The following is a 27,518-nucleotide window of genomic DNA, read 5'->3' as shown; positions in this document are numbered from 1 at the left end:
TCCCAGCTGCTGTCAGACTGGAGAATCAGAAACAGTATAACTACGCTGGTCAAATGTGCAATATCTACATTCACATGTGTAGCATCGTTTATCTGTTTAATTCAGGTACCACAGTTTAAATCATAATGTGTAAAAATGTTTTGTCATTATTCGCAGTCTGTTTTTCTGTCAATTTATTTAGTTTTTATCTCGGCTGTGATAAGTATGTAGCAAACTTTTCACGAGATCGGATTAAAAAAAATTGCGATGTACTGAGGGAGTGAAAGGAGAAACCGCGATATAGAGAGGAACACTGTACTTTTACCTTGTATTGCACCAAATATTGCTGCTGCTAACACTAGTTCCACATAATGGAACGAATAAAGGACTTCTTAATCTTAACCCTAATCCTAATTAATTCAGGACCTGGAATAAAATAAAAACCAGACATCTGGATGAATGAGTCCTGTGAATATGAAAACGTTCTACTATGGGTGGTGCAGGTTTAGGGTCCAAGAGAAGGATGTTTAGAGAGCCCCCTGTCTGCCAGCAAATGATGTACAGTATATGGGCTTTATCTGTCTCAGCATTTTAATTGCACTTTAGGACAGATGTCCCCAATCTATTAGGAGCCACAGAATGGTGTTATGAATCAAAATATTTTTAAGCTCTTAGAGATAATGCCTACATACATATAAAAGTGTATTATTATTATACTGTAGATACTCTGGTTCTAGCCTAGTCTTCTGCCTCTGTTGTCAGTTACCACTCTACAAAGATTATATTGGAGTTTTTCTATAAGTGGACACTGAAGATGTTCTCACCATCATTCTCCCTCCCCCCCCCCCCCCCCCTTTTTTTTTTACTTAAAAAGAAAAAATGTAAGTAGGCCATGTTTACATCAGTGCTGCTCAAATCTGACCTCTGTGGCTTTTGTTCCTATAATCTATTCTGGGACAATATAAAAATCACACACCTACATAAAGTGACAGTCTTGTTCAAACTACTCTCATGAAAGTTGACAGCAACAACAAAACAAAAAAACCAAAAACATGCTGCATTCCTCCAGCTTGTTATTAAAGCTGCCAGGTTTCAGTCTATCATCCCCTGGTTTGGACACGAACAGATGTTTCCAGCCAAATATCAGACAGGCCACTGATTCTATCTCCTGTTTTTTCACTGTCCGTTAGACACAACATTTGAGCTCAGACTTTTTTTCTCCAAACTAAATGAAGAATGCATTGCAGTATATCTAATACATTTATGAATATAGATTTTTTCACCATCTGATATTTTGTTTACATGTAAATATGCCAGTCAAGAAGCTAACGGCAAAGATAACGGCTAAACACATTCTCAGAAACTAAATATAGACTTCAGTTGACTGGACTGCAGTGGGTTTTAACTTTAGAACTCAGAAGAAAAATGTCTGTTTTTGGGTGTTACAGTATACAAGGAAACATAAGAGCAAAGAGTGAAATTAACCAAAGGCCCAGAAGATACAGTTCACACCGTCACATGCACCAACTGCTGTTTTCACCGTGTAAGGTACTGTACGTTGCTCTAATTCAAAAAGCAACGTGAGGTTGACGCCACAGGGAATTCAATGTTAAAAATCAAAGGAAAAATTTAAACAAACTTGCAAACAAACGCAGTTCTTCACTCCTGCTGACTCCCACAGCTTCACCATCAAAGTGGCCGACTGTTTCTGTTTCGTGGTCCACTTACACCGAGTGGCTGCGTCTGATTGGATCAGCCTGGTGTGACTTAAAACAAGGGAACAGAGAGAGCGTGTTAAACCCCAACAACAAGGAATTCTCCACCGCTCCGTTCTCCTCACACTGGTCTGTAGTCAACACTCAGTGCTGTCCAGCTGGGACGGGTCGACGGGGAGTTTGTTTCCTCTGACGCAGCTTCACAGACAGCAGCATGAGGGAGCTATTCTGAGGATGATGTGGGGCAGTTCATGTGAACCACACACACACTAACAGTGATGTTTTTTTTAAAATTTTTTCACTACAATAAATTCATGTTTTTAAAATTATTATTATTAATGCACCTGTGTCCTTTGTTTTTACTTCAGTGAAAATTGTTACTAAAAGCATTGATCAGTCAAAACTTTGTGATCTTCAGGTTAAAACAACCCATTTTATGTTTGAAAAAAAAAAAAAAAAAAAAACAAACAAAAAAAACAATCCAACCCTGCCTTCCATTCTGATGTGGGGTTTTGACCTGCAAAAACAGTCACACAAACCTGACTCATTTCACATGTCCTCTGCTCTGCATGTGTGGAAGATGTTCAGTAGCTGCCTTAGTTTGACTCTTAGGGTTAAAAATGCCAAAGTTTTATTGGGTTTGTAAGGTGTTGGAAATGTGCTCTGAATCAAAGTGACGTGTGCAGTCGATGTCAGCCCGAGGCTTCAGCGGTGCTCTTTCACACGTACCAGGCCTTCCTGTGTGAACTGGGTGAAAGCGCTCTGTGGGCTGCCTGTCAGGTGTCCCATGGTGCTTGGAGAAGGCCTGTGGTCGTTTTAATTCCCAGCCAATCTTCTGTCCATCACTTCATTTTAGCCCTGCTTCAGAGCGCAGCTCAGGTCCACACACTGGCACTTTTCTGACATATCTTGCAGCCTATACCTTAAAAAAAAATATCAGGAAATGTTGTCAGCTTCTCCACACTTTCACCCTGTTTCAATACAAACAAATATTATTATGAAGCTTCCCAGCTGTTTAACAGTATCACCTCATTGTGTTTAGTAAAAAGAAAAAAAAACTGTAGGTCATGACAGCAACATCAGTGACTCAAATACCCTTTTCTCAAACATTTCTATTAACCAGTGGTGTAGTCAACACCACGAAGGAAGCTTTCTTCAAACCAGCCACAACAACTCCACTTGTTGTGGCTTCTTTGTGTATTAAAGACCAGGTCACCAGAGACAGACGTCTTTGAGCAGGGCTGTCAAACTCATTTTCACACACAGTTCCCCTTAAAGGGCCGGCTGTAAACGGAAGACTGTATAGATACAACGCCTCACTAATGTATTAGTACATGTTTCTGCAATTGATTATTATTTTAGTAACGAATATAGTTCATGGCTGTGTTAAAAAAAACACCCAAAAAACCCTTTATTTTCAATTTTTTTATTTATATTAGATTAAGATATTCTGCTGCATTGACTATAGTAAATACTTTTTAAGCTCCTGTGGGCCATACAAAATGACCTAGTGGGCCGCATTTGGCCCCCGAGCCTTGAGTTTGACACAAGTGACTTGGAGTCATTGTTACTTTTTAGATTGGACTCAAGAGGCAGTTGGAATCCAAGTGCAGCACCAGAGAGACAATTCTCAGTTTCAGTAAGTTAACTCAAAGTTCAAAACTCAAAAAGAGCCACTTACAGGATTCAAGGACCAGGTTGGACCTGGACCTGGACCACAGAGGAGCAGAACGCTTAACAGGAACACAAAGAGCAACATGACATTACAACAACCACTGAACTGACTAAGACTGAGTGAAGGAGGGAGGTATATATACCCTGGCCGCCAGGTGACAGGAGTGAGACTAATCAGTGGGGACCACAGGACACAGGTGAGTGTGATGTCACTGATTAACTCAGACACAAGCAGGAGAGAAGGGAGACAGAGCTCACAGTTTCCATGGCTGTGAGAAACTGACTCGCAAATGACTCTTAAATCAAAACTGCCCCCTATTGGATGTGTCATTTAAGAAGCATGCTAAATATAAGTAACACATGAAAGTATATAGACTGTCAAGTGTAAAAAATGTCTATTTTCATAGGAAACATAAAGGAGCCTGTGTTACTGGTTAGCTTTTTCTCTCTCTTTTTTTTTTTTAATCATCAGTGACATTTACTTTCCTGAGCCCTTAATAACTAACAGTAATCTGTCCAGTCCACCAGGGTGGAGTTCCTAAATAATACCGTTCAGCCACTACGTACAGTTTTATTAACCAAAATGAACTGGAGCTTTAATGGCAACCCAAGTGAAGAAGGAAGCCACATTTCCCGCACGTGCAGTAATCTCTCAGCACACTTATCTTGGAAGCCAGACCAGTGCTGGTTCACGAGGGTCTGTGAATCTCTCCCCGCTGACCTCATTTACATTCAAACGCCAGGTTTCTGCAGCAGTGAATAAACCAGGAAGGTCCTGACTGAGAAGTTTCACAATAAAGAAATAAATAAATGAAGACGACAGGAAAACTGCCATTAGTAGTAGTAGTGTTAATAATGATGTATTTAATCAGTAGTGTACTGCCCACTGCGGCCCGGCATCGTTGCCCGGACCGGACACCTGCTTTATACTATGTATTGTTTTTTTTACATAATATTAATGAGTGCTGTAGCCATAATGAAGTTATACGAATGTGGATTTGTTCAGACAGGATGTCACTGAAGGACTAGGTGAAAAATACATCCACTGTATTCAATTATACAAAATGCAAACAGAAATAACACAAATGTACCTCTGCTTAATGATGACACTGTCAGGATTTCACGGTGACGTCCATCTTACTTTTTGGGATGCATCATCTGCTCTGAACAAGGCCCTGGATAACTATGCTAGCGTCGGTTTGCTGCACTCTCCTAGCCTAAAGCTCGTCTACATTTGTGTCATTCAGAGCCAGACTGTATTTACTTAAATCTCCAAACCACAAAAGTTTAATTTAGTTTCGACCACGTTCCTCATATTTGCCGAAGACTGGCTTTAACTTCAGGTTTTAATTTAATTTTTTTTTTTTACAAACAAGGCATAGCAAAATCTATGTATTTACTGAGTTATTCTGTTATCACTTCAATTACTGCCACCCAGTGTGCACTGTTTTCAGGAGTTATTAAAAAATGTTCGATGAGATTTCAACATGAAACTTTTTATTAAACTTCCATCATCTCACAGAGATGTTATATCAATACATGGCTATCACATTAGCAGAGCAATAAATTGCGATTGTAGCTGAAGACGGAGGGTTCATGATTAAAATAAAATCTTTCAAGTTCAAGTTTTATTTGAGATCATTTTAGCGTTACTGTGGGAATACTAATAATAATTATAATTAAAAACTAGATTAAATTTGCAGTGAATGTAGAGTTATAAATTGTAATTTTTGCATACAGGAAAAACAAACAAACAAACAAAAAAATGATATCCTTAAAATTAAACTACATCATATAATAGAACATACATTTGTATAGTAACAGTACGCCATTCTGACACCAAACGAAAACATTTACACACAGGATGTCAGAGATCCTGAACACAGGCAGATGGAAATGTGTTGCCATCATGGGTTAGTGACAGTCTGTCAGGACGGTTACCATGATTCAGTTAGACTGTGCAACTCAAACCTGAGGTCTGAGGGAAGAGAAGAGATCGAGGAATAATAATCCATATTCACTTCAACATCCATATCAGAATAAAAAGCCTTAAAGAGCTGCAAAACCAACAGAGAAGAACAACGTAGCACAGCAGCAGATCTTCACGAAGAAGAGACTCAGGCGACCACTGGAGTTAAGACCTGGAACGAGAAAGAAACAGGGGGTTAGAAAAAAAAAACTGTCCACTTTTTAAAGTCCATATCTAGAAACTTCCAAGGATTTAATTCCATCATCTTCTGCCCCTGATCCTCTGACATTTCCCCTGGGCCACAGAGGTTGGGTGTTGACTTTTGGACTGTGTGAGGAAGTAACCTGTAAACCACCGACACTGCGTAAACCGCTCTGTCACAACCTAAATATATTTATATATTTATCATTGATTCTTTTTATTTTTCACTTGTATTTTTGTTCAGTTTTTATCCATTGTAAATTGAGTGAAACTGTTTTTTTTGCACTTGTGTTTTGTCAGTTTTTGGGAAAAGAGAAAACTTCCAGTGAGAGAAGAATTTCGTTTCCTTCTGCCGACTGTTTGGAACTTACTGTCCATCTTTGGTATGTGGATGGGACCGCTGCTGGTGCCGTCTCCTCCCCTGGACAGAGCTTTGATTTCAATAAGATAGCCTTCTGAGGGGACTTGAAGCTCCACGCTGGCCTTACTGGTTTCCAGTTCTGTAGTTGTGCCTTTCCAGGTCTGGCGGCACACAATCTGCCAACAGAGAGCAGCGCTACTGGTGAGAAGAGTCGACCAAAGATGTCTTGACAGATCTCTAGAACGCTTCAATCCACTACTGGTCAGGATTCCAGGATCGAACATAAAAAAACCACAAAATCTGTTACTAATTCAAATGCTCAACATGCCGTAAACAGGGATGATATCACCGCCCGTCATGCAGAAGAAGAATTGGATTGATAAGTGTTGGATCAGTGTCTGGACTCTGAGGAAAACAGGTTTTTCTATAATAAACTACAGCAGATACATTTAAACATTTCCAAGAACTCTTGTACATTATTTTTGTTTTGTTTCCAAACCAAATGTTCAAATATCATTACTTTTAAAATTAAAGTTCCCAATACGCAACATATTGTTTGAAGTATTCGTTTAGAGTTTTTTTGCCCAACGATACAAAATAACCACCTTCAACAATAAGGTGCCCATTAGCAGCTCTTCTTCACAGCGGTCTCCGTGAGCTGACATTTGTTTCATCACTTTAGTAGATATCTTTTGTTGAAAGCTCTTCCCGCTGCACTGAGGAAGCCATTTATAGGTAGCTGCCGAGGCAATAAGTTTCCCCGGGTTGTGGGTTTCTTTTATTACTCTGACAAACTCACCTTGTATCCTGTCACCTCCGACTCATTTTCCAACGCCTTGACATGTTCCCACTTTAGAAGGATCTTTGAGTTCGTCAGGTTCCATTCGATATTCTCTGGTGGCTGACTCGGAGCTGTGTGAAACATTGACACATCTTTCACACGTGGATGTCACACACACACCCCCACACACACACGCACGCCGCTGCCTTGTTCTCTATCCTCGGTCTGCATTCACACCTAATTACGTGGAATAAATGTGAATAAAATATACATTTTCAATGGAAATAAAAACGGCAGACAAGACATGAGGTGAAAATCAACTCATAACACAGGCGGTGATTAATCACTCAGTTATGCTTCAGAAATATGTCTAACGCAGTAGGGATGGATTAAACGTTCACCCTGGAGCAGCACGAACCTCTTAACTCCACGGTGACTCACAGAAGTCTTTTTCTAAAATGACTAAAACGACTGCCTTAGCAACGTGCACCTTAACCAGCGTGTGGAAATTGGTGGAAATGTGTGTAATTATGTAGACTATGATCAGCCAATCACAGTAAATGCATTTTTTTTTCATATGCTACCACCAGAAAAAATTTGGGCAAATAATAATTATCCATCCATCCATCCATCCATCCATTTTCATCCGCTTATCCGTTACCGGGTCGCGGGGGCAGCAGTCGCCACCCAAATCACATTGCACCATACCAAACCTTCCTGCGGGTGGTGAGTCCACTGGAAGGTACCAACCGCCCTAACCGGGATTCGAACTTGCCCAGGAGGTGAACCCTGGGGTTCCACACCAATGACAGAGACATTGCCTCTGGGCCAAAGCGCCACCAAATAATAATTAATTAAATAAAATGTTGTTAATCATTAATGGTAAATCTTAAAAAATGTTGCACATCAGGCAGCTGGACTAAATGTTTGTTTGTCCTGTAAAATCTACATCGACGTCATCATCGACCAAGTAACTGTAGAAAGTCTGTTTGATGCTCAAACCAAAATGGAATCTGTTGTTTCATTTCACGTGAACCCATCTTGTTAGACGTGACCTTTACTTTTAACAACCAAAATGAAATTAAAATTCCCTCTAAGTGATTATCAGATGTAATTAAGTCGCTTTTAACTGCAGCACTCACAGTCCAAAGACATATTTAGAATTTCATGTCACCGTCGTTCCATTCCTTTTTCCATTATCTTCAAATACATGTGGTCTTACAAAAACTGAGACATTTTTAGCTTTTTTAAAAAAAAAAAAAAACAGAAACTGGGAGAACCTTTTAGAAAATATATGTACAAAAAAGAAAGAAAAAATAACAACATTTTCCAGTCAAGCTAGCGCTAATGATAAGTCATGTATAGGGACATGGCGGTCCATGTTAAGGTGTTTAATTTTTTTATTATTTTCTTGGCAGTCACAACTAAATAAAAAAACCAAAAAACCAACTGCAAACCATTGTGTGCTGTGGTGTTTTCTTTTACACAAACTCACGTGGTTTCTTGGTGCTGACGTCTATCGCGGTGCTGCCTGGTCCATGTCCGGCGCTGTTGTAGGCTCTGACTGAGATCCTGTAGACTGTGCTTCCTCTTAAACCCGACAGCAGAGCTGTGGTGTTGGGAACCTTCACTCTCTCGGCCTCACTCTGTGGAGATCCCTCTCCCCAAAACAGAACCTGAGACCAAAGACATGGGAATACGTATGAGACTCTGGCCGTAGTTCCCCTTTAAAATCAGTAAAGTATTGGCAGCCGAGTTACTTCAAAACATTTATTTTGCCAATTTCTGACCAGACTGACTTCTGCCACGGCCGCAGTGTGCTAAAAGAAATGAGCTTTTTGCACAGCAGAGCCAGTTGATGCACAGTTGAGACGTGGCAGGAGAGGCACTTACCTACGGAGGTGCAGATTTATATGAAGTTCATTTTGGAACTTTAATGTACTCCAGAAGTAATTCTATGGCACCCAAGGTAGAAAGGAGCGTGCTATCAGCCAAGCTAGCGTGGAGGTGCACATTTTTTAAAATCGCCCAATGACAAGGTGCTGTATCAGGGCCATCAGCAATACCAAAACTGGTGCTGGGAGAGAGCGGTGTGAGGATAAGGAGCTGGTGGGGATCTGAATTCACAGCTACATCATTCATGACCCGAGTGCATGAGACAGAGGAAGCGGACAGGAAAATGTCAGACAGATGGTCTGAGAGTAACCTGGGTACTTATTCAATTGGCAGCGCTCAGGACCGTCAGGATCTTGTTTGGGAGAAGGGAAGGGGTCTGGAGTTACTGATAACAAGTGCTTCTGTACGTGTGTGATTGTGTGTGCAAGAAAGTGTGTTTTTGTTTGTAGTACTCTCTGTGTGTGTGTGTTTTAGTTATGGCTGTTTTGCCGTCACTTTTGAAACAGACTGAACCAAGGGTTTGAATGCCTGTCAGGCCAAGGACCCCAAGAAAGCTGTGAAGGATGGACCCCCTACTGTGAGTATTTTATAATCCCTTGTTAATTAATAAACCTGATGTAGTTCCATGTATAACACACTTTTAGTTAGTTTGCATTTTACTCTAGAATATTCAAATAATAACAAGAGCAGGAAGACTGAGCCCCTACCATTTATAAACATACTGGACCTAACTGATACCATAAACAAAAAAACCCCAACAAAACAACAAAATAAATAAACAAATATATTAATTGCAATTTCTGGCCAATTACAAATTAAGATTTTTTGTAAATGTGACTTGCGTGTACTGATTTTGCCATTTACATTTAAATTTTGCTAAAAATAATGTACACCAACGACACTTGCACAATACACAACTGCAAGGCTTTTATTCTGAAGACAACAATTTGGATTTGTTTCAACTGTACACACGGTCTGCGTCATGCTGATCAATGCATTTAAAACATCCAGTAAAAATGAGTCCAGACAAAGGATGGCCCGAAGTACATGTATCACATTTAGTTCCCCTTGTGTTAAGAATAACAATAAATAATAATAATAATTAATAATAACTAATAATTAAAAAGGTTTAATAATTAGTGAAACATTGTACGACGCCGATGGAACCACTACATATGACTGATGTTTAATGACAGCGTTTCATTGGCTAGAATATCTCACAGAATTAGGTTTTGACAGTGATGTTTCAGATCTGCAGTTTAAACTGCTAAAATTAATGAATTAGGTTTTTCATTGATCATTTTCCTACTCTTTTATAAGGTGTTAAATTGCACATTTTTTGTCTTTTATAAAGTGCCGAGTCAACAATGAGGTCTGGTTCAGGTGAGACATGATTTGAAGGTGAATTAACAACCTTTCCTCCTCAGACCTTTTACATCACAGTCAAGCTGCCCTCAAACGTCTCAACCAATCGAAATGTAACGATGAAGAGTCTAAAGGTTTGAAAGAGGAAGTAGTACTGCTGCTGAGGAAGATGAAGATGCATTTATCTGACATCTAACATTCACTAAAGCACAGGGCTTTTTTTTTCTTTTTTTCTGCAATTTCAAAATGTTCTTAATGTCACGCACGTGAAACAGAAATATGAAAAAACACGTTACACAGCGACTGGAGCCAGGGCCTAAAATGCTGTTCATTCACACATGTGATCAGATATGTGGATGTTCCCTGCTGGGAGAGCCTGGCAGGAGCCGAGGAGAGCTGTCCCCAAATTTTCAAACACAGTGGGTTGTCTGCTCTCTGAGGATAGACGTGGCGAACATTTCTGTCAGTGCAGACCTCAGTGTAGCTTCAGTTATTTTCCTCTTTCTCATTTTGTAAAAAAGCATAGAGACAGTACTTCATGACCAGTTAGGAGTACCGCATGGCCATTTCTTGACAAATATTACTACAGAAGAAGTAGCGACCCTGAAAGCACTTCAATAATAAGATGTGCTATTTTTAAATTTAATCCGATCCATTTTGGTGTTTCTCACATTTCAAGGGCTATGTGTGATTGGGCGCTCACACCAAAGGCCACAGGTGAGGACTGAGTGGCAGCTCCACATACACCATCAATGTAAATGGCGTCGCAGCGAGTGAACTTGGACTCCACTGTGATGGAGTTGGAAAACTGCGTCGAGATATAGGCGTTACATTTTCTTCCGCCTCTATTGCTTTTGGTGTGAACGCAGCATTCCACCACTGGTGATTAAGTACTGTGACTTCAGGACACTCCCCCAGACTCACCCTAACTCACCCTAACTCACCCTAACTCACCCTAACTCACCTGTCACATGGTGTTAAAAAAATGCTGCTGATAAATGACAGACTCACTTTTCAAAGTCTGCCTAACTTTTGGATTTTCTCCAAAAGTTCTCCATTTAGACCGTTGGAAGTTCAGCAGAAACACCCCACTGAGGGGTGAGACACAGACGGATCAGGGGGTTAATTATCTCATTTAACCTGGTGACACCTTAGGATCCCGCTGGACGAGAGCAAGTAGGGGAGAGGAAGAACATTTGTCTGCTTCTACCATGACGGAGATCATCTAGAGCACATATGTCAAACCCAAGACCCGTGGGCCACCATGTCAAATTATGTGGCCCACTAAAATGATGGAAAATGAAAGTCTATTCATTGAGTCTCTTCTTCATATGATGGTTCTAGAACTTGGAATATCTACTGATACCGATATCAATCCGATCCCTTCTTTTCTCCTCCAGAATGCTGTCATTGGGACAGTATCCCTGTTACGACGCTGTTACCGATCCAGTCCTGATACCAATCCTGAGTATCGTATCGAGCCGTCCCATGTCTCTACTAATGTTTACTGGGTGTTTTGAATGCAGTGGTCCATTTACCACACCGTACATCTCCCATACTGCATGTTGATGTTTCTGACCCGCCTCCTGGCATCCTGGAGAAGCAGTTCAATAATGTTAATCCTGTTCGCCCCACAACCTAAGACTGTGTTGTATAAAATCTGCCCTGGAGTAATTGAGTTTGACAGCCTTCATCTAATGTTTGTAATCAACATACAGTATTAGGAAAACACGATGTAATGTTATTAAAAAAGAAGCAAGAAAATACCAGAAGAATTGTGTTACTCCAGCAGCCAATAATTAGCCTTCAACCTTAGTCTGTAACCTCGGCAATAAAAGGAGTCGAGACTTGAACACTGCGGCTTTCTTGTAACTGAGGCTTTGAAAAGAAAATAAATTTAAAATAAAATTAATTTTCTTAACAGCAAAAATGTGTTTAAAAAATACCTCAATGACTCTCTGATTTTTGTACATGAAGTGAAAACCCTAAAGCTCTCAGACAGGATCCCTTTACTTTACCGTACACACAACAGTTCAGCAGCTACAGGAAGTGTCGAGTCCACTTAGTTTGTACAAGAGCTACGGAGAAGTGTAACACATTTGAAGCTGGTGTGTGGCAGTAAGAACAAAGACTCACTTTGCGTGTGATTTTTTTTCATATGCTACCACCAGACATTTTTTTGGTAAATAATAATTAATAAAATAAAATGTTGTTAATCATTAATGGTAAATCTAAAAAATACAGACAGTAGTGCAAAATGTTACACATCAGGCAGCTGGACTAACTTAGTTTTCCTAAAGAAGTCTGTCCTCTTCCAACAGGCTTCTCTAGTTCTGTTCATATAAACTTCCAAGGCTGAACTGACCTACTGTAGATGACTGAGAACTGTGGCTGTTCAGCACCATGGACAGCGCCATCAGTCACAGGGCACACACAACTTCACTGCTCACCAGGCCTGAGTTCTCTTACTGTTTTATAAACATTAAAAATGGGGTTCATCCTTCCTCCTCCTCCTCCTCCTCCTCTTCCTCTGGACACAATTCCAATGCGTTGGTCTGTGACTCAGTGACTGAGTGTGTCGGTACAAAACTATTCTTAACTGTATATACAACTCTAAACCTCTAACTATATCGAACAAAACAGGAAATACCTTTAGGTTTGCAGGGCAGCCATTGTTGATAATCAAGATCTACTTTTCCACCTCTAGATTGTTCTCTAGAACTGAGGAGGTTTATTTTGTAATATTTTATGGCTTGTTCCTCATATATTTGAATTACTTTTATTGAATTCCTCCCACAGATTTTTCAAAGGTGGTATCTTAGCCATAGATTCAAACACAGTATTGAGTGAGTCAGGACCTAACACCCCCCTCCCTCCCTCCCTCCCCACTCTGTCTCGACAGTCTCTCTGCTGCTTAATGATTGATAGGGGCAAAAAAGCAGGTTAACACGGGGGGTCATTTTGTTAAAAAGGGGGGAATACATTCCAGTAAATCCTACACGAATCCACTCCTGATGACAGGTAACTGTGTGGTCAAGGTTTTGTGTGCAGTAATATGCTGACCAAAATCAATACAAAGCCTTACCAGTTTGAAATATAAGGCTGTGTGTAGGCATTAATGAACCGTTTCCCGGGTGAATCTTTACATCCTAAACATTGTATGGATGGAAAAGGCAACTGTCATGTCTGCTTGGGTCTTTATCGATGTCTCTCTCTCTCTCTCTCTTTCCTTTTCACTCTGCATCACACTGAACAAAAACCTACACATTCATTTGCCTTAGGAACATCTTCACCTGAAACCTTGCTCTGTTTTGTTCTTGCTGCATGGAAGCTACACCTCCAACACTGTTTGATTCCTGTCTCCAACCTTATCCAGACTGCTGTACATCCCAGTTCCTCGGCTCATGTTATTTTTAATTCTTTCTACCCTCGTCAAACCCTGAGAAAATTTCATTATCTTGACGGCTGCCATGTACAACTCTGCTTCTTGTCTCTTACACAGTGTACCATCTTAGTCCAGAGCAAAGCCTATTACACTCTGTTGTATTCCCTGTAAAGTCAAACTGCTGCATGACAATCACAACATTCGCTGTATTTTATCAGATATAGTTCATATTTGTACAAATGTACAGATAAATATATAAACACACAAAAAGATAATTAACTAATTAGAAAAATATAGTGTAAAAACCATTAAATTCAAATTATTCATAGCATTTGGAGACATTTTTGTGATGATATATCCCAGATTTAAACATGGTGCTTAAGTTGGAGTTCATACCTCATATGCTATGATCTTCTCCGTGCTGGACCTTGGAAGAACTGGTTCCCAGTGCACCTCTATCTGGGATGCTGATAAAGCCTGACCAAACACTCCTGATGGCGCCTCAGTGGGCTCTAAGGAAAACACAAATTATGCAGGATTGCAATTAAGAGTTGGAGCATAATTTTAAAAAAAGAAGAAATATTAGAAACAACTTTGCAGCATGTTCATCAACCATACCTTCCTCTGCAGAAAAAATCCTCACAACTGGGCTGTATGGACCCTCCTCCAGGCTGTTGAAGGTTCCCACCTTAACTTCAAACAGAGACAGCGGTTGGACGCTGTGGTTTTTGTAAACGTATCTGGATGTATCAGCTGATGCCAGTGCAGTTTTCATCCAGGTGAGGCTGCCAAGCAGACGGAAAGCCACAATGTAACCAAAGTCCTCTCCACTCTGTTGTTCCTCTGGAACAGGCTTAGTTAGGAAAGACAACACAAGTTACCCTCCACACCAACACGAGCGCTGGTTAAATCAGTTAGCAAGACTGAAGTAGCGATCGGTAAATAAGCCGTGAAGCAGCATGTTGCTGTGCTTTAAACTGTGATCACATGATTCAATCCCTCCTGCTCTGTATCTTGGTTTTGATTTACACAACAAGGGGAGTCTGCAGGCAGGAAATCAGTGAAGCAACGCTGATAATTAAAAGCCACCACGCTAGGACTATAAACCATCACACAAAACACACACACACACACGAACAACACTATACAATAACAAAGATAGAAATCAAAAATACCTCCCAAGTGATGACGAGTTCTCCGCGAGCTCCTCCACCACCGCTCACATTAGCAGGTGCAACCTTAGGAGCTGGAGAGGCACAAAGGGAAAAGAATCTCTTCACCAATTTGGAGGTGTGTGTAAAGCAGGTGTTGAAGATTCTACAAATTCACAGCTTTGAAGACGGTGATCACAGCTGCTTCTCCAGATCATCATGAAAAGTCTCACTAACAGGGATGGTTCCACACAACAATTTAATACCGATACCTTTGTTTTCTCCTCCAACATGCTGTGGGCTGCCATTGCTAATGTGCTAATGTGATACTGTTTACAACAAAGTTAAGTTGAGCATTTGGGCTTCGGATCAAATCGGTCGCACTTCCTGAAATTCTGACCAATGTTGTACAAATACTGATCCTGAGTATTGAATTGAGCCATCCCTACCAATGAAATCCTAATTCCGACTCCCATCAGCAGCTGCTGCACCTTAAACTCATCAAAATGCTAGTTTCATTTTCTAATAATGTGTTACCAAGAGGAAGCAAAAATAAAGAAATTACCTGCTGCTTTGGTTCGTATCTGTTGAGACGCCATGCTGGGTTCTCCAACACCAACACTGTTAATTGCCACCACCCGGAATTGATAATCCACCCAGGCATTTAAATCTTTCACTTTGGCTTGGGTCATCTGTCCAGGCACTGAATCAGGAACTAGGAAGAAAAAATAGAACTATTTAGTTTTTATTGTTGTTAATGATATTTGTAATAAAACTTGTTATCATTACATCATCATCATTACCTAATACATGACACTAATGCATGGTATTATATATGTGACAGAGACATGGAAAGATTTACAGTTTTTTGTTATTTTAGAAATGCTCTCAGGTGTTGTTGATTCACTGCTACTCCTGTGAGTCATTTTTGTGACATTGAACTGTAGTTAGGAATCTTTCCTATGGATTTACCTCAAAGTCTATACTCATGGTTTCTGGAAGGATAAAACAGCAGTGCTCAAATTTTGTGCAAGCTGTTTTTAACTGGCTGAAATCCAGAGTAGTTCTGATTTCCATTTTGTCATTTTGATGCCGAGGGGAAACGCGACTTCAAAGCCACATTTAAAATACATCTACAAACTAAGCATTCTTTAATGAAACATTCCAAACAGTTCAGAAGAAATTAATTTTTAATTCTTCACAGGTGTTGTCAAATTTAGAATGAGATGTGTGTTTTTTTTTTGTCAACTGCGTTCTTAGTTTTGTAGCTGGATTAAACACCTACTAAAATGTGATGTCAATTAACGTGTTACCTGTCCTCACGGTCTGCCAGCCGAAGGAAAAGGGCGTCCGGGCCTGCAGAATGTACATTGTTACAGGACTGTGGTTGTCAGGCCCAGAGCCCCAGGACAGTGTCACCGTGGTATCTGTAATGTCACTCACCACCAGGCCCTCAGGGGCACCAGGTGGTCCTGCAACACCAGGAAACACACACACACACACACACACAGTTACCTCCATCAGCCGCAGACCAGCACCAGTCAAAACAAATGAAATGGTTCCAGGTTAAGCTCTTTGTAACGACACACTAAGACCAGATCAGAGAAGTTCACTGAGTCATAACACAAACACCAACCCACGTCGTGGAGACGTAATGAGGTCTTCAGGGATGGTCTGTTGAATCACTACTCTGAAAAGTTTAGTTTAGTGAGAACTTACACTGTCAACCTCCTTCACCCAGATGTGTTGAAATGAATACAAAATAAAAACATTTTTAAATGTGCACCATGTGATATTTTTCTGGCAGAGAATAAATGATCTCCTGAAACTGCTTATCAACCAATGATAATGGGAAATCATTGACGGAAGATGCATCTCTGACTGAGTGATGGTGAAACTATACATCCGCGAGGGACACAACAGCAATACAGTTCCTGTTGAAGGGCTGGTTTTAAATGGAAGACTGTATAGATCAGGGGTCCCAAACCCCTGGTTTGTGGACCAGTACCAGTCCAAAGGTCACAACGGGTGGTACTGGCTGACTAGCCCTTGTAACAAAAAAGGTTGTGGACCACCGGTATAAATGTAACAGCTCCATAACAGACTAATACATGTTTCTGCAACTGATTATTAGTTATTCAAGCTACAAATATTGTTTATTTCTGTGTAATAAAACTTTTAATTTCATAGGTTAATAAACTCTGGACTTTATTAAATGCTTTTTAAGCTTCCGTGGGCCACACAAAACACCTTGGTGGGCCACATTTGGGCCCCAGGCCATGAGTTTGACAAGTATGCTATACATGTTAAAGACCATTATCAACGTACACAGTGACTGGCTCCTTTTAGGCATTATGTTTGACTACTAAGGTGTTATTAATGTTACCCCACTCCTTAAATGACATTGTAAAAATCTGTCCAGATATGGCTGTAAATGCAGGCACAGGTAGAGTGTATGTCAAGTTATAATTATTTAAGAAATGTTCTACAATGATACATTTTGATTTTTTCATCATTGAGGTCTGGGCTACATTAAGTGGAAGGTCTATATTATTTTTACACAAATTATAACTTCTGGTATATTACTCAGATCAAAACGTTAGCACAAAGTGTCACTTAAAATTGTCGTTTGTAGGGTTTGACTCCTGCACAGACTGTGTGACCAATCAAAATGTTGAGGTGTGAGTTTAAAAGCAGCAACAATATGACATAACCTGATCAAAGCTGTCGACAGTTTTGAACACTTTACCATGTTCAAAACTGTCCAACAGTCTGAAGATTGTGTCTTATAACGCTGTCAAACTGTCTACATTTTAAATCTGATTAATGACAGAGTAGCTGAGGACTTATCATAAAAAAATGATGAGTTTAATTAGAAATGATTAATTTTGATTTATGTGGACAAATCAACCTGCCTAAATGTGTCAACGGAAATTCTCTATACAACAGGAAGAGAAAAACAAAACCAGCAGGTAGAGGCTGTTTTTATTAGTGGCCGATCCAAAGGATGTATTCATCAAACTCAAAATTGAGCTTTTCAAAGTTGGTGGATTTTAGTCATTACTGTTCATCTTGACGATTAATCGGTCAATGTATGTAGACATTCTTCCAAAACTTTATAAAGCCAATCTCCTCAACAATATTAATCAGTCTACGGTCTCTCACAACAAATGATCTCGGTCAGCTTGTTTGCTGTCGACTGACTGACTGATGACCAGTCAGTGAGGCTGGTCTGACACAGGCTGGACATCTGACTTCAAGTTGAAGCCTCCACAGATGCATGCTGGGTGTTGAGATGGTATTTTAGGCGCTTGGTTTCCAGCAGTATGTGCAAAAACAAAACAACGTCGGTGTCGTGTCGTCTGTGTACTGGAGCAACGGCGTGGATGGATTTTAATCTGATTAACTTTGACAAATAATTAACATAATAAAGGCTGTCATTTTGACAGGCCTGGTTCAAGCAAAGTACACCCATGCAAAGTGGGAATATTATTAAGAACTTAAGGGAGAAGAGGAGGAGGTATCAGCAGATACTCCACACTGAAACTAAGTCCACACTGTTTTGGCTCTGGAGCTACTGTTCAAATGACCAGGCTAAAATGATCTACTGTGAAAATATTAAATTTATGCATATATTTATTTTATATATATTTACTCATACAAAACTGAACATATTTAAATGTGAATTTTTTTTTACTGCTCATGATCTACCAAGACTCCCTTTGCAGTCTATTGGTAAATTCCAATCTACTTCATTGGTCACCTGTGCTGTAGCACAAAGATTGAGCAATGCCTTGTTCTTACATGAATAAAGTTAAATGTTCATCGAGTTTTAACTTGAAAAGATTCAAGGTTGAAGTGATGTGTCTGGACTTATTCATCACCGAGATTCTCTACTGTGCGCGTGTGTGTACACACACAATACCTAAATATGGGTAGGAGGCGTACCTCTGACTATTAAGTCAGCAGCTGCTGATACTGTGTCCACCTCAGTCTTCACCATACACACATACTTCCCAGAATGCTTCAGCTGTGTGTTCTTCACCATCAGGTCACCTGTGAATCCCTGTTAACAAACACACGTGTGTAAGAACAAACATTGAAAGAGAAAAATTCAAAATGATGAAATGTCAAAAAATCATATAAAAAATTAACACATTTAATTTTCTTTCCACTCAAAGCTATCTGCTAAAAAAACACAAACAGGCAAACAAGAATAAGTAAAGAGTAAATATATATAGTATTGAAGTATAATAATAAATATTGAAGTATCACCAACAATGGGTATCTGAGGAGTCATCCTTGATTAAAACTGCATCGGTGAAGAGATTAACACAAATCAGGAGCTAGCATAAAAATCAAGGGGCGGATGTCAGAGCTGTAAAGTTGCTTCGGTCTAGACGGACTCTGCTAAAAGACGCATGAATCTTGTGATCGCAAAAATACACAGGCTCCTTTATTTATCTGGGGAAAAGTTGATTGATTTTCTCATACTGAGAGATCACCTGAGGGCAGGAGGAAAGTCATCCAGGTTACAGGTTCTCCCTCCAGACACAACACTCTGAAAACAGCTGCTGGCATCTCTGAATTAAATGTGCACATTTGTGACAGGTGGGCGTAAAAACAAAGGGCTATATATAAAACAATGATTTCCCAAGTGCATTTATGTTTGCATACACATGACCCAAGGTATACTTCAAAAGTTTGACATTTTGGCAAAGACTATGAACTATGAAACTATGAACGCTAAAAGGCAATTAGCTTTAGTTTAGCATAGTGAATGGGTAAAAAAAAATATGTGCAACTGTCATGTGTCTTTACATATGACAGTTTTAAAGCCATCTTTCGCGTGATGACATATTCGTCTGCTCCATTTAAACACCATACATCAGACAGATGAAAACTTCCTTAATAAATTTAAGCTAGATGGCGATGTAAGTGAAATTTAAAGAAACCTGTACTTGGTTATTTTAAATAAAGGATCCATCCAAACTGATGATCATTCTTGACCTTTGAACTCCTACATCACATTACATTTCCAGCAGAGATTGTCCCAGGTATAAACCAGTACCGTCAGACAATCTTCACCAACATCATCAGTCAGCCCACTCTCCCAATCACAAACTCTCCCTTGAATGTATGGTGGAGAGAGGAGGCCATCCATGCGTTTTGAAGAACTACCATTGAGTGCTCGGGGCCTGAACCCATCTGCGAGCGACTAAAACACAGTACCTGACACCTGTGTTCAGAGGAGGCCAAATTATAGCTTGTTTCTGTCCACGGAATGAAAGGTCTGTGACAAGGTTCAACAGCACAGGAGCTTTGAAGGTAGAAGACGGAACAGTTGTCATGACAGCTTTCAATGGTACTAAAAACAAGCTAATCCACATGCTTGTTCCACATTTCTGCTGATAATCGGTATCAGCAGATATGTGGAACAAGCATGCATCAATCAAGATACTTTCTTTCTACAGCATGTCATACAATGTTAAATTGAGCATTTGGCCTTAGGTATCGGATCAGATGGGCTATACTGTACTTTAACCAATTTCAGACTAATACTAATCCTGTTTATCAAACTGATCACTATTCAAATATTTTTAAGGAGTGCTGCCATCAAAGATCATTATTATGTCAAGATATCTGTAGATATATGTAATATGGTTTGTTAGAAAATCCGTCCCAGTCGTGAGAGCCCGTCCACACCACTGCAGAAATGTTCCAGGCTGAAAAACCTGTGCTGTCAGGAGCTTTAATATCAGCCACTCTCTGTAATGTTTATAGGTCATATCTTTGGCCCTAATACCCCGTAATGTGTTCAGCTGCATTACACTTACCCCTCCAATCATTTCAAAGTTCTCCTGTCTGCTAAAATCAATGGCTTTCCCGTTGAAAAACCACTTGAAGGTGGGGGTCAGGCTCGGATCACTGGACACCTCGCATGGCAACACGAGGCTCTGTCCAACACTTGCATCTAAGCTTAGCGGCGGAACTACGATCTTGGTTGGTTCTACAAAATCGTGAGGAGAATTGTGTTAGATGATCATGGAAGGACCTGCCAAATGAGGGAGATAATACAGTTACATTTCGCAGGAGTCGAGAGACATATTCTGCTCCATTAGTGTAATTAAATGGCCTTTAATAACGTCACTTAGTGCGTGCTACGTCTCTGGGATGAATAATTAAATATCACATTCAGGGCGTCAGCATAGACGAAAAGGGACTTCCCTTATATTTGGAGTCATTTTTGAATATGCAAATTCTACGACTGTTCATTTTAAATAAAATGTTGCTAAAAATGTCATCTTTTCTCACAGCCGGGGAGGTCTCAGTGGTGTGTCTCCCTCTGCTTCATAACTCACAACTGACATGCAGTACAATAAGCAAAGATGACTTATACATCTGTCAAAAACCAGGAACATAAAATGGCTGTATATTTCATTATCAATGTAATGCTTGAGCTGTTCTTCTTCTCTCCTGACAGGAGCCCACACCTTAGACTTATAAGGTTAAAAAAACCACAGGTGAAATACCTTTCACCAGCAGCGTCCCTGTGCTGCTAGATGTTCCAAAATGGTTGCTGGCCACACACGTGTACATGCCCCCGTCAGACCTTGAGATGTTGGTGATTCGGAGAGTTCCGTCCTCCATTATAGTCTGTCTGAGAAAGGGGAAAAACTGAAACAGCGTGTCGCCAGGATTTATCTCAGCATTTGGTATTTGGGTAATTAATTGAGAAGGCATGATAAAGATTAAAACGAGCTACTTCCTGTCTGGGATCTGAGGTCTAATCCCTAAAGCCAATAAAAGCCTATTTAATTATACTACTAATTACCACGTGATCAACACTTTTCAGCTCCACTCTCAGATGTCTTTTTCTATTCAGCTTAGCGTGAATAGCATGATGCTACACTAGCTCATTAATTTACTGACTATTTTCAGATATGGGTTCCTTAAGACGTTTTGGATTCCTCTTTCCATAACTGTGAATACAGGTCATTCATGTAACTTATTGATTCTTCAAGACTGGATTAAAAGATGCGGAAGTGACACGTGCACTTTTTTCATTTATTAATTACTATCAATATTTTATGAGAGTAACTGATACTCAATCGATATCTGTGCGAGTATTGATACATCGGTACCACGGAACTGATACTCCCATCACTGCTGTTGAATTAATTAATGTTAAAGTTAATGTTGGACTCAGACTCTTCTGTTTCACCCATAAACCAAGTTTTGCTCATACAAAAGCAGCATGTTTTTGTATGCTCAATTTTATGACGTGATTGAACTCCTCCCTTGTCTTTGCTGAGTTCAGATGGTACCGACAACCTTAGCCGAGACAGAAACTATCTGTAGTAGGATCAGCTTTGTACTGACATCACATATGCACACACACACACACACAGTAAAAATGCATACATCAGACAACCAGAGCATAGCAGACAGACGCCAGCAGCGCTGAGATAAAGAGGAGGACTAAATTAGAACTCTACCTGGAGCATCATCAACAACATGTTATAGATGGTATCAACACACGTTGTAAAGGGTGGACTGTATAACTAAGTCGTTATGATTTTCCATAGTAGTTATGATTTATTCTCTGTGACTTCAGTCTGAAGATGGCACCAAACATGTTCCTATTAATCCTAAACAAAGACCATGGACTAATTTCACACTTTCTACCGGCTATTTAAGTCTGTTTGTTTTAAACCCTGCACTAGCCACTATCTAGCCTTTGGCTTTCACAGCCTGGACAAACATTTACCTCCCTTTTCTTTTCAACAAACACATCCTGATGGCAGCTCCCACGCTGAGCTGCAACTGACTGTGTGCATTAGTATGTGGGCAGAAGGCAGGCGCAGCAACAACAACAAGCTGTTTCTTTTAATTCATAGGTGTAGCCCCAGACGTTAAATCATGACCCGGTGTGACCCGTCATGTAGCCAGAGCTGGACCTTCTTTGAAGGCTGGAGTGAGATATTTTTCTGTGTTTGTTCCGCAGCAACAGTGTCCTCACTGGGCGACTGTTCTATATTCAGCCGTTTGTCTGCTTTGAAGAGGGATGGAACTGTGGGATGCTGACTGCTTTGAACTTTCAAACAACTAAATTGTACCGTGCTCTTGATGTGGTACTGATGGACTCTGGGTCACGGCCTCACTCTCACATCCAGCAAAAGACATCAGTCAAAGCTGTTGTACATCAGCAGAAAAACAACATCACCATCTTTACGAGGATTCTGCCGTCTGATTGACAAGAAATTACTTCCTCGGCCTGACGCGGGCTGAGTAATGCCACTCTGCCTCCGACGTCCCCTTTGTGCAACGGCATAAATAACAACGAGTCCCAGAAATGAACACAACCAGGGGCATAAACCCTTTTAACAGAGGCCACCGGAGGCAGGAGCACTGGTGCATGCAGTACAATACCTTACCTCTTGCTGTCCTTCAGCTGTTCACCTCCTTTCCACCAGGATGTTGTAGCCCGGGGGGACGCATGGGGGCGACACTCTAAAACAACCTCGCCCCCCTTCTGGATGACTGTGGACTTCCTTACTGGGCGCTGCGTGAAGTCAGGTGGGGAGGCTGGGGAGCGAACACATGTCAACATGATTCACCCCCTCCTCCTTCTTTAAGCAGCAGCTGTGCAGCAGCCAAAAATGTCAAGAGCATCTCTGGTAATTAGGGGAGTTTTAATTGACTTTGTTTGAAAAGATCACAGGCACAATTAATGGAGCTTCTGTTTGAGGCTGTTTTGGTGTGATTTTTGTAACTTTTAACTGTGATAACTTTATACACAGTGTGTTGTGAAAACACACTGTCTTCTGCAAGTTTAGCTCTTACTTTATTTAGACAGTAGCCCGCTTTCCAAAACAACCAACAACAGCCACCATCTGGTGTGTGTGTGAGTTTTATTTTATTAGAATAAAAAATACCAAGACCAAAATAATAAATCAGAAGGTGTTCATTATTCTTATAAATCAAGCTCGAAATCCCCTTGATTTTGATTTTCTACCTACACACCAATATGTCTGGATCAAGTGTTAAACCCTTGAGTTCTTGTTTAAATAGATCGCTATTTCTATTTATGCAGATTCTATTGGATTGTTACAAAGACAAAGTCAAGTCTCACTTTGAATCCAATATCTTATTTTGCCAATCCAACAAAAATATTTGATACCAGGCAAACTGAGTCTATTGAATTGAGTTCCTTTCTTAAATAGACTATATTATACAAAATTGATATGCTCTGTGGAAAGCCTGCAACTGTATTAATAAAAACGTTCTTACAAGGACTGGTATAAATTTCACTGTTATTTTTTTTCACAGTGCAACAGACAGAATTGATACAATTCTTATATAAAATGTGGGGTTCATTTAAAAGTGAAATCCACTGTGTTCAAATTATAAACAGGTCTGGGGGCATTTGCTTCAGGTTCGGTGTTTTATCCCCTCCTTTGCAGCTCAGCTAATTAATAATGATTAACCAACTTCTTACCCACAACCTTCAGCTCAGCACTGGCATACAAAGCTCCATGTTCATTCTCCGACACACACTGATACATCCCTGAGTCTGACTGGCTTATGCTGGATATAGTCAGTCGACCATCTTCCACATGGATCCGACCCTGTACAGACAGAGTTAAAGCAGAATGTTTTGGTTTTTTTTTAAGCAGTCTTAATTGCATGATATTCATAGTCAGAAGAGAACGCCCGACCTCTGCTGATAGTCGCCGACCATTTTTTAGCCATCTGTAAGTAGGCTCAGGTTTACCGCTGGCTTTACACTCCCACTGCAGGTTGGCATTTATCGCCATGTGAGAGTCTCTCAGTGTCTGTACCCACTGCAAATGTTCCACATCTGTAAGAATGCCAAGCAACAGAATGATGAAATATAGGCTATATTATATAGACAACTGCAGTAAATGTTATTTCTTTTCTTTCAACATCTTTTTCTAAACTCTAAAAGCCCTTGCCGTGTGTAGTAAATTATTTATTTGATTTACCTTGACTTCTGATTTAGATGAGCACAGACTCGTCTTATAGTTTAAGTTATAATTAAAACACATTCAAAAATGAAAATTAGAAATGTACTAAAAAATATCATCGACTCATTCAGAGTTAAGGTTCAAGTCAAAGGACCTTTTTTAGTCTTTAAAGAAAAACTTTTTTAAATTTTCTCTTTTTAAGGTTTTGCATTTATTATAAAACACAAAATGATTTTACCTCATTGTATACTGTACAAGGAAATGTTTTATTATAACTACCTTTAATTTTAATAGTCCATGCCTTCAGCTGTTGTAGTCATGCCAAAGTTTATAGTTATGTGCATTATTCATTAACTTAATTTTTAAATGATTTTAAATTTGTTTGACAAAAATAATTTTTAAATTAAATTAAAATAAAAGATTCAATTAAATTAATTAAACCTATCATGAACAATTGGTTTAGAAACTGTATAATTTATACTTGATATTAGATACTTATTAGATACTTGATATTGTTTTTTTTTTATTCCATGAAAAGATGGATTTGGGAAATTGATTTAAATGAATAAGGGGTTTCTTAAAAATACTGATTATAAAGCACAGTTATGCGGCATTGCTCAACAATGGCAATGTTGACCTTCTGTTCATACATGCTGCTTTTATAGACTCATATCTTTTGAAAGCTGGCAGCTTTACATTTTGATATGTTTTTTCCTTTACAGTCTATGAAACAAACCTGTGTTTATTCATTAAGTTCTCAACCTTGATAACAGCTTTAATCAGGGTGAAGACAGAAGAGTTGGCAAATGTCAAGTTTAGTCATAAATCATCCTGACATTCTAAATTAATGTCACATTAGAAAAAAAAAATATCCCAGCTCAGTTCAGGATTCTATCTTTGCCTGGTGCAGAGTAAATACAAGACATTTACACCGGGGCCTTTGTGTAAGGTATTAAAATGGGTTTTTAATGTAATATTTTAACCAGCTGTGAAAAGACAGAGACAAGAGTTCACAAAGTTCTTACTGTGGAAAATAAGTTGCCCTCTGGCGATATTTCGTCCTCGACTGTTTTCAGCCACACACTCATAAACACCAGCATCCTCTGGCCGGAAATATGGAATCTCCAGAACCCTGTTGGAGTGATTGATCTTAATCTTGCCAGGCAGTGGATTTCCATCTGCTCTTTTCCATGAGATGTCAGGCACGGGGCTGCAGAGGGCACAGAAAAATGGCTAAGTTGGACACATTTCTCAGCTCACACCGACTGAGGACATTACTGCTGCTGTCGTTGTCACTCAGTGTGTAGCGACACAGGATGTTGGGCTGGAAATATGTAGCCGTTTGATTGTGACACTTACTTTCCCAAGGCGAAACATTCCAGCTTCACAGACGATCCTTTGGAGACTTGTAAGATGTTTGGAAACTGCACCTCAATCTTTGGTTCGTATTCACCCATCACCACTGCATTAGATACCAAAGGAAATCACAAAAAAAGACAAAAAAAGACAAAAACTAATTGTACTATATTGATCACATATTTGGGGATTTGTTGTGTTAGCAGCAGATATGCTGTTAACACGCTGCCCCCAGCAGGTGCCAAGCATGTGGTTCCTCTGGGAATTGAACACAGCATTCTCTGCTCTCTGATTCAGAGGGAGGCATGCTATCCGCTACACTATGGAACTGACTGTACATGCACAGGGCATAGAAAGTATAATATTTTTTAATAGTATTAAGTAAGAAAAAGTTTCAAATTCATGTGATCATAACTATTGGTCAAATTAAGGATAAATATTTCAGCGCCAGCCAATCAGCAGAAAAGAAAACACGACTTGTCGACTCCTCCCTGGAGACGTCGAGTTGAGCAACTCGCATCGACAGATCAGTTTTCCTGTTAATGCCCTTGCGTGCACAATTCAGTCCACAAGATAACCAGGATGCAGCAGAGTTTAGTAAAGAATGCTTACCGTCCCTCCGCACCACCACAGGTGTGGGGGGGCTGAAAACCGTCACGTTGGTCATCATGTTCCTTACAGTACAGGTATAGTTTCCCGCATCCAAGGCCTCCACCTTGGCTATGTACAAGTTGCCTGTCTTCTGAGAGACAAAGCGCCGCGTGTCCTGTTGCAGGAAGTTGCGTTGTCCATTGAAACCCCATGAATATCTCATTTCTAAAGAGGAAAACACACATAGAAAAGACGACGTATATTGGATACAGAAGCTTCAGATAGATGTACTTTCCAGTAACTTCCCACCAAAGATTTTCAAGACACAGACAAATTGTCAGCGAGATTGATTTTTTCATTTACTGCCAGAATGAAAATCAGAAGATGGCCTTAAACGATGAGGTCAATAATAATAATAAGCGTTCTTTATTTTAGTAAAAAAAAAACCTGTCCTTGAAAAACAACTCTTTGATTGATCTCTACAAAGTACACTTTGTTTTTAAAGTTTTTCTGACATACTGTAAACACAACCCCCGCCCCCCCAAAAAAACAGGATATCAAAACTGAAAGAACAAAACAGTCAAGAGGTCAAAGCAAACACACATTCAGACTAATTGGGTACAAAAAAATGACGTGTCTGTGATGGTTCTTTGTGCAACTACACACTCCACTACCACCAAAGCATGGACTCTAAGGACTTCTAGAAGGGCTCGCAGATGTCAGGCCCTTAGGTGTAGGAAGAGGATATTGTATGTCCTATAAGCTCAGGGCTAAAGCCCGTACAGATCACTGGTGTTACTCTATAACCCTCCTCGGTTTGTCCCTCCTCATGCTGCTGTCATTAGGTTTTATTTTTACTGCAGTGCTGTAAACTTCACCACTACCGCTTTTGCTAGGATACACTGTATCAAAAATTCTAAAACTGATGTTCTAAATGCTGACAGCTTCAAAAGGTTTCTTTGTCAAGTGGTGAGATTTGTTTTACTATTAAAGTAAGACTTTTTTAACAACCGATTTCTAAACCTGTTAATAACACTGACAATTTGCAACAGGTTTTCATCAAACTCCCTCTGATTTCTTTCTTTTCCCAAGGCTGAAAGAA

At 39.9% G+C, this 27,518-nt stretch overlaps 1 protein-coding gene across 2 annotated transcripts in view; it reads right to left on the bottom strand.

The window, feature by feature from the left end:
- Window positions 1-4,915: 4,915 nt before the first annotated feature.
- The window catches only part of cntn6 (contactin 6), a 59,729-nt gene continuing 37,126 nt past the window's right edge, over window positions 4,916-27,518 (bottom strand). The window contains exons 6-23 of one of the 2 annotated variants that reach the window (XM_017036444.2): window positions 26,438-26,641; window positions 25,829-25,931; window positions 25,495-25,679; window positions 24,200-24,342; window positions 23,980-24,109; window positions 22,916-23,066; window positions 21,011-21,138; window positions 20,315-20,487; window positions 18,426-18,543; window positions 15,791-15,949; window positions 15,043-15,192; window positions 14,502-14,572; window positions 13,945-14,179; window positions 13,723-13,838; window positions 8,176-8,356; window positions 6,699-6,811; window positions 5,910-6,075; window positions 4,916-5,509 (exon numbers count right to left, since the gene is read on the bottom strand). In XM_017036444.2, the coding sequence (XP_016891933.1) occupies window positions 5,418-5,509; window positions 5,910-6,075; window positions 6,699-6,811; window positions 8,176-8,356; window positions 13,723-13,838; window positions 13,945-14,179; window positions 14,502-14,572; window positions 15,043-15,192; window positions 15,791-15,949; window positions 18,426-18,543; window positions 20,315-20,487; window positions 21,011-21,138; window positions 22,916-23,066; window positions 23,980-24,109; window positions 24,200-24,342; window positions 25,495-25,679; window positions 25,829-25,931; window positions 26,438-26,641 (2,618 nt within the window). In that variant the 3' untranslated portion in view covers window positions 4,916-5,417. Of the gene's footprint in view, window positions 5,510-5,909; window positions 6,076-6,698; window positions 6,812-8,175; window positions 8,357-13,722; window positions 13,839-13,944; window positions 14,180-14,501; window positions 14,573-15,042; window positions 15,193-15,790; window positions 15,950-18,425; window positions 18,544-20,314; window positions 20,488-21,010; window positions 21,139-22,915; window positions 23,067-23,979; window positions 24,343-25,494; window positions 25,680-25,828; window positions 25,932-26,437; window positions 26,642-27,518 lie in introns of both variants that reach the window. The other variant, XM_025060393.1, reaches the window with a different exon arrangement.

The sequence above is a fragment of the Cynoglossus semilaevis genome, chromosome 11 (genome assembly GCF_000523025.1).
Source record: "Cynoglossus semilaevis isolate Cse_v1.0 chromosome 11, Cse_v1.0, whole genome shotgun sequence".
In the NCBI taxonomy this organism is placed as follows: Eukaryota; Metazoa; Chordata; class Actinopteri; order Pleuronectiformes; family Cynoglossidae; genus Cynoglossus; species Cynoglossus semilaevis.
Note: the sequence above shows the minus strand (reverse complement) of the source record. Positions and strands in the feature narration are given on the sequence as shown.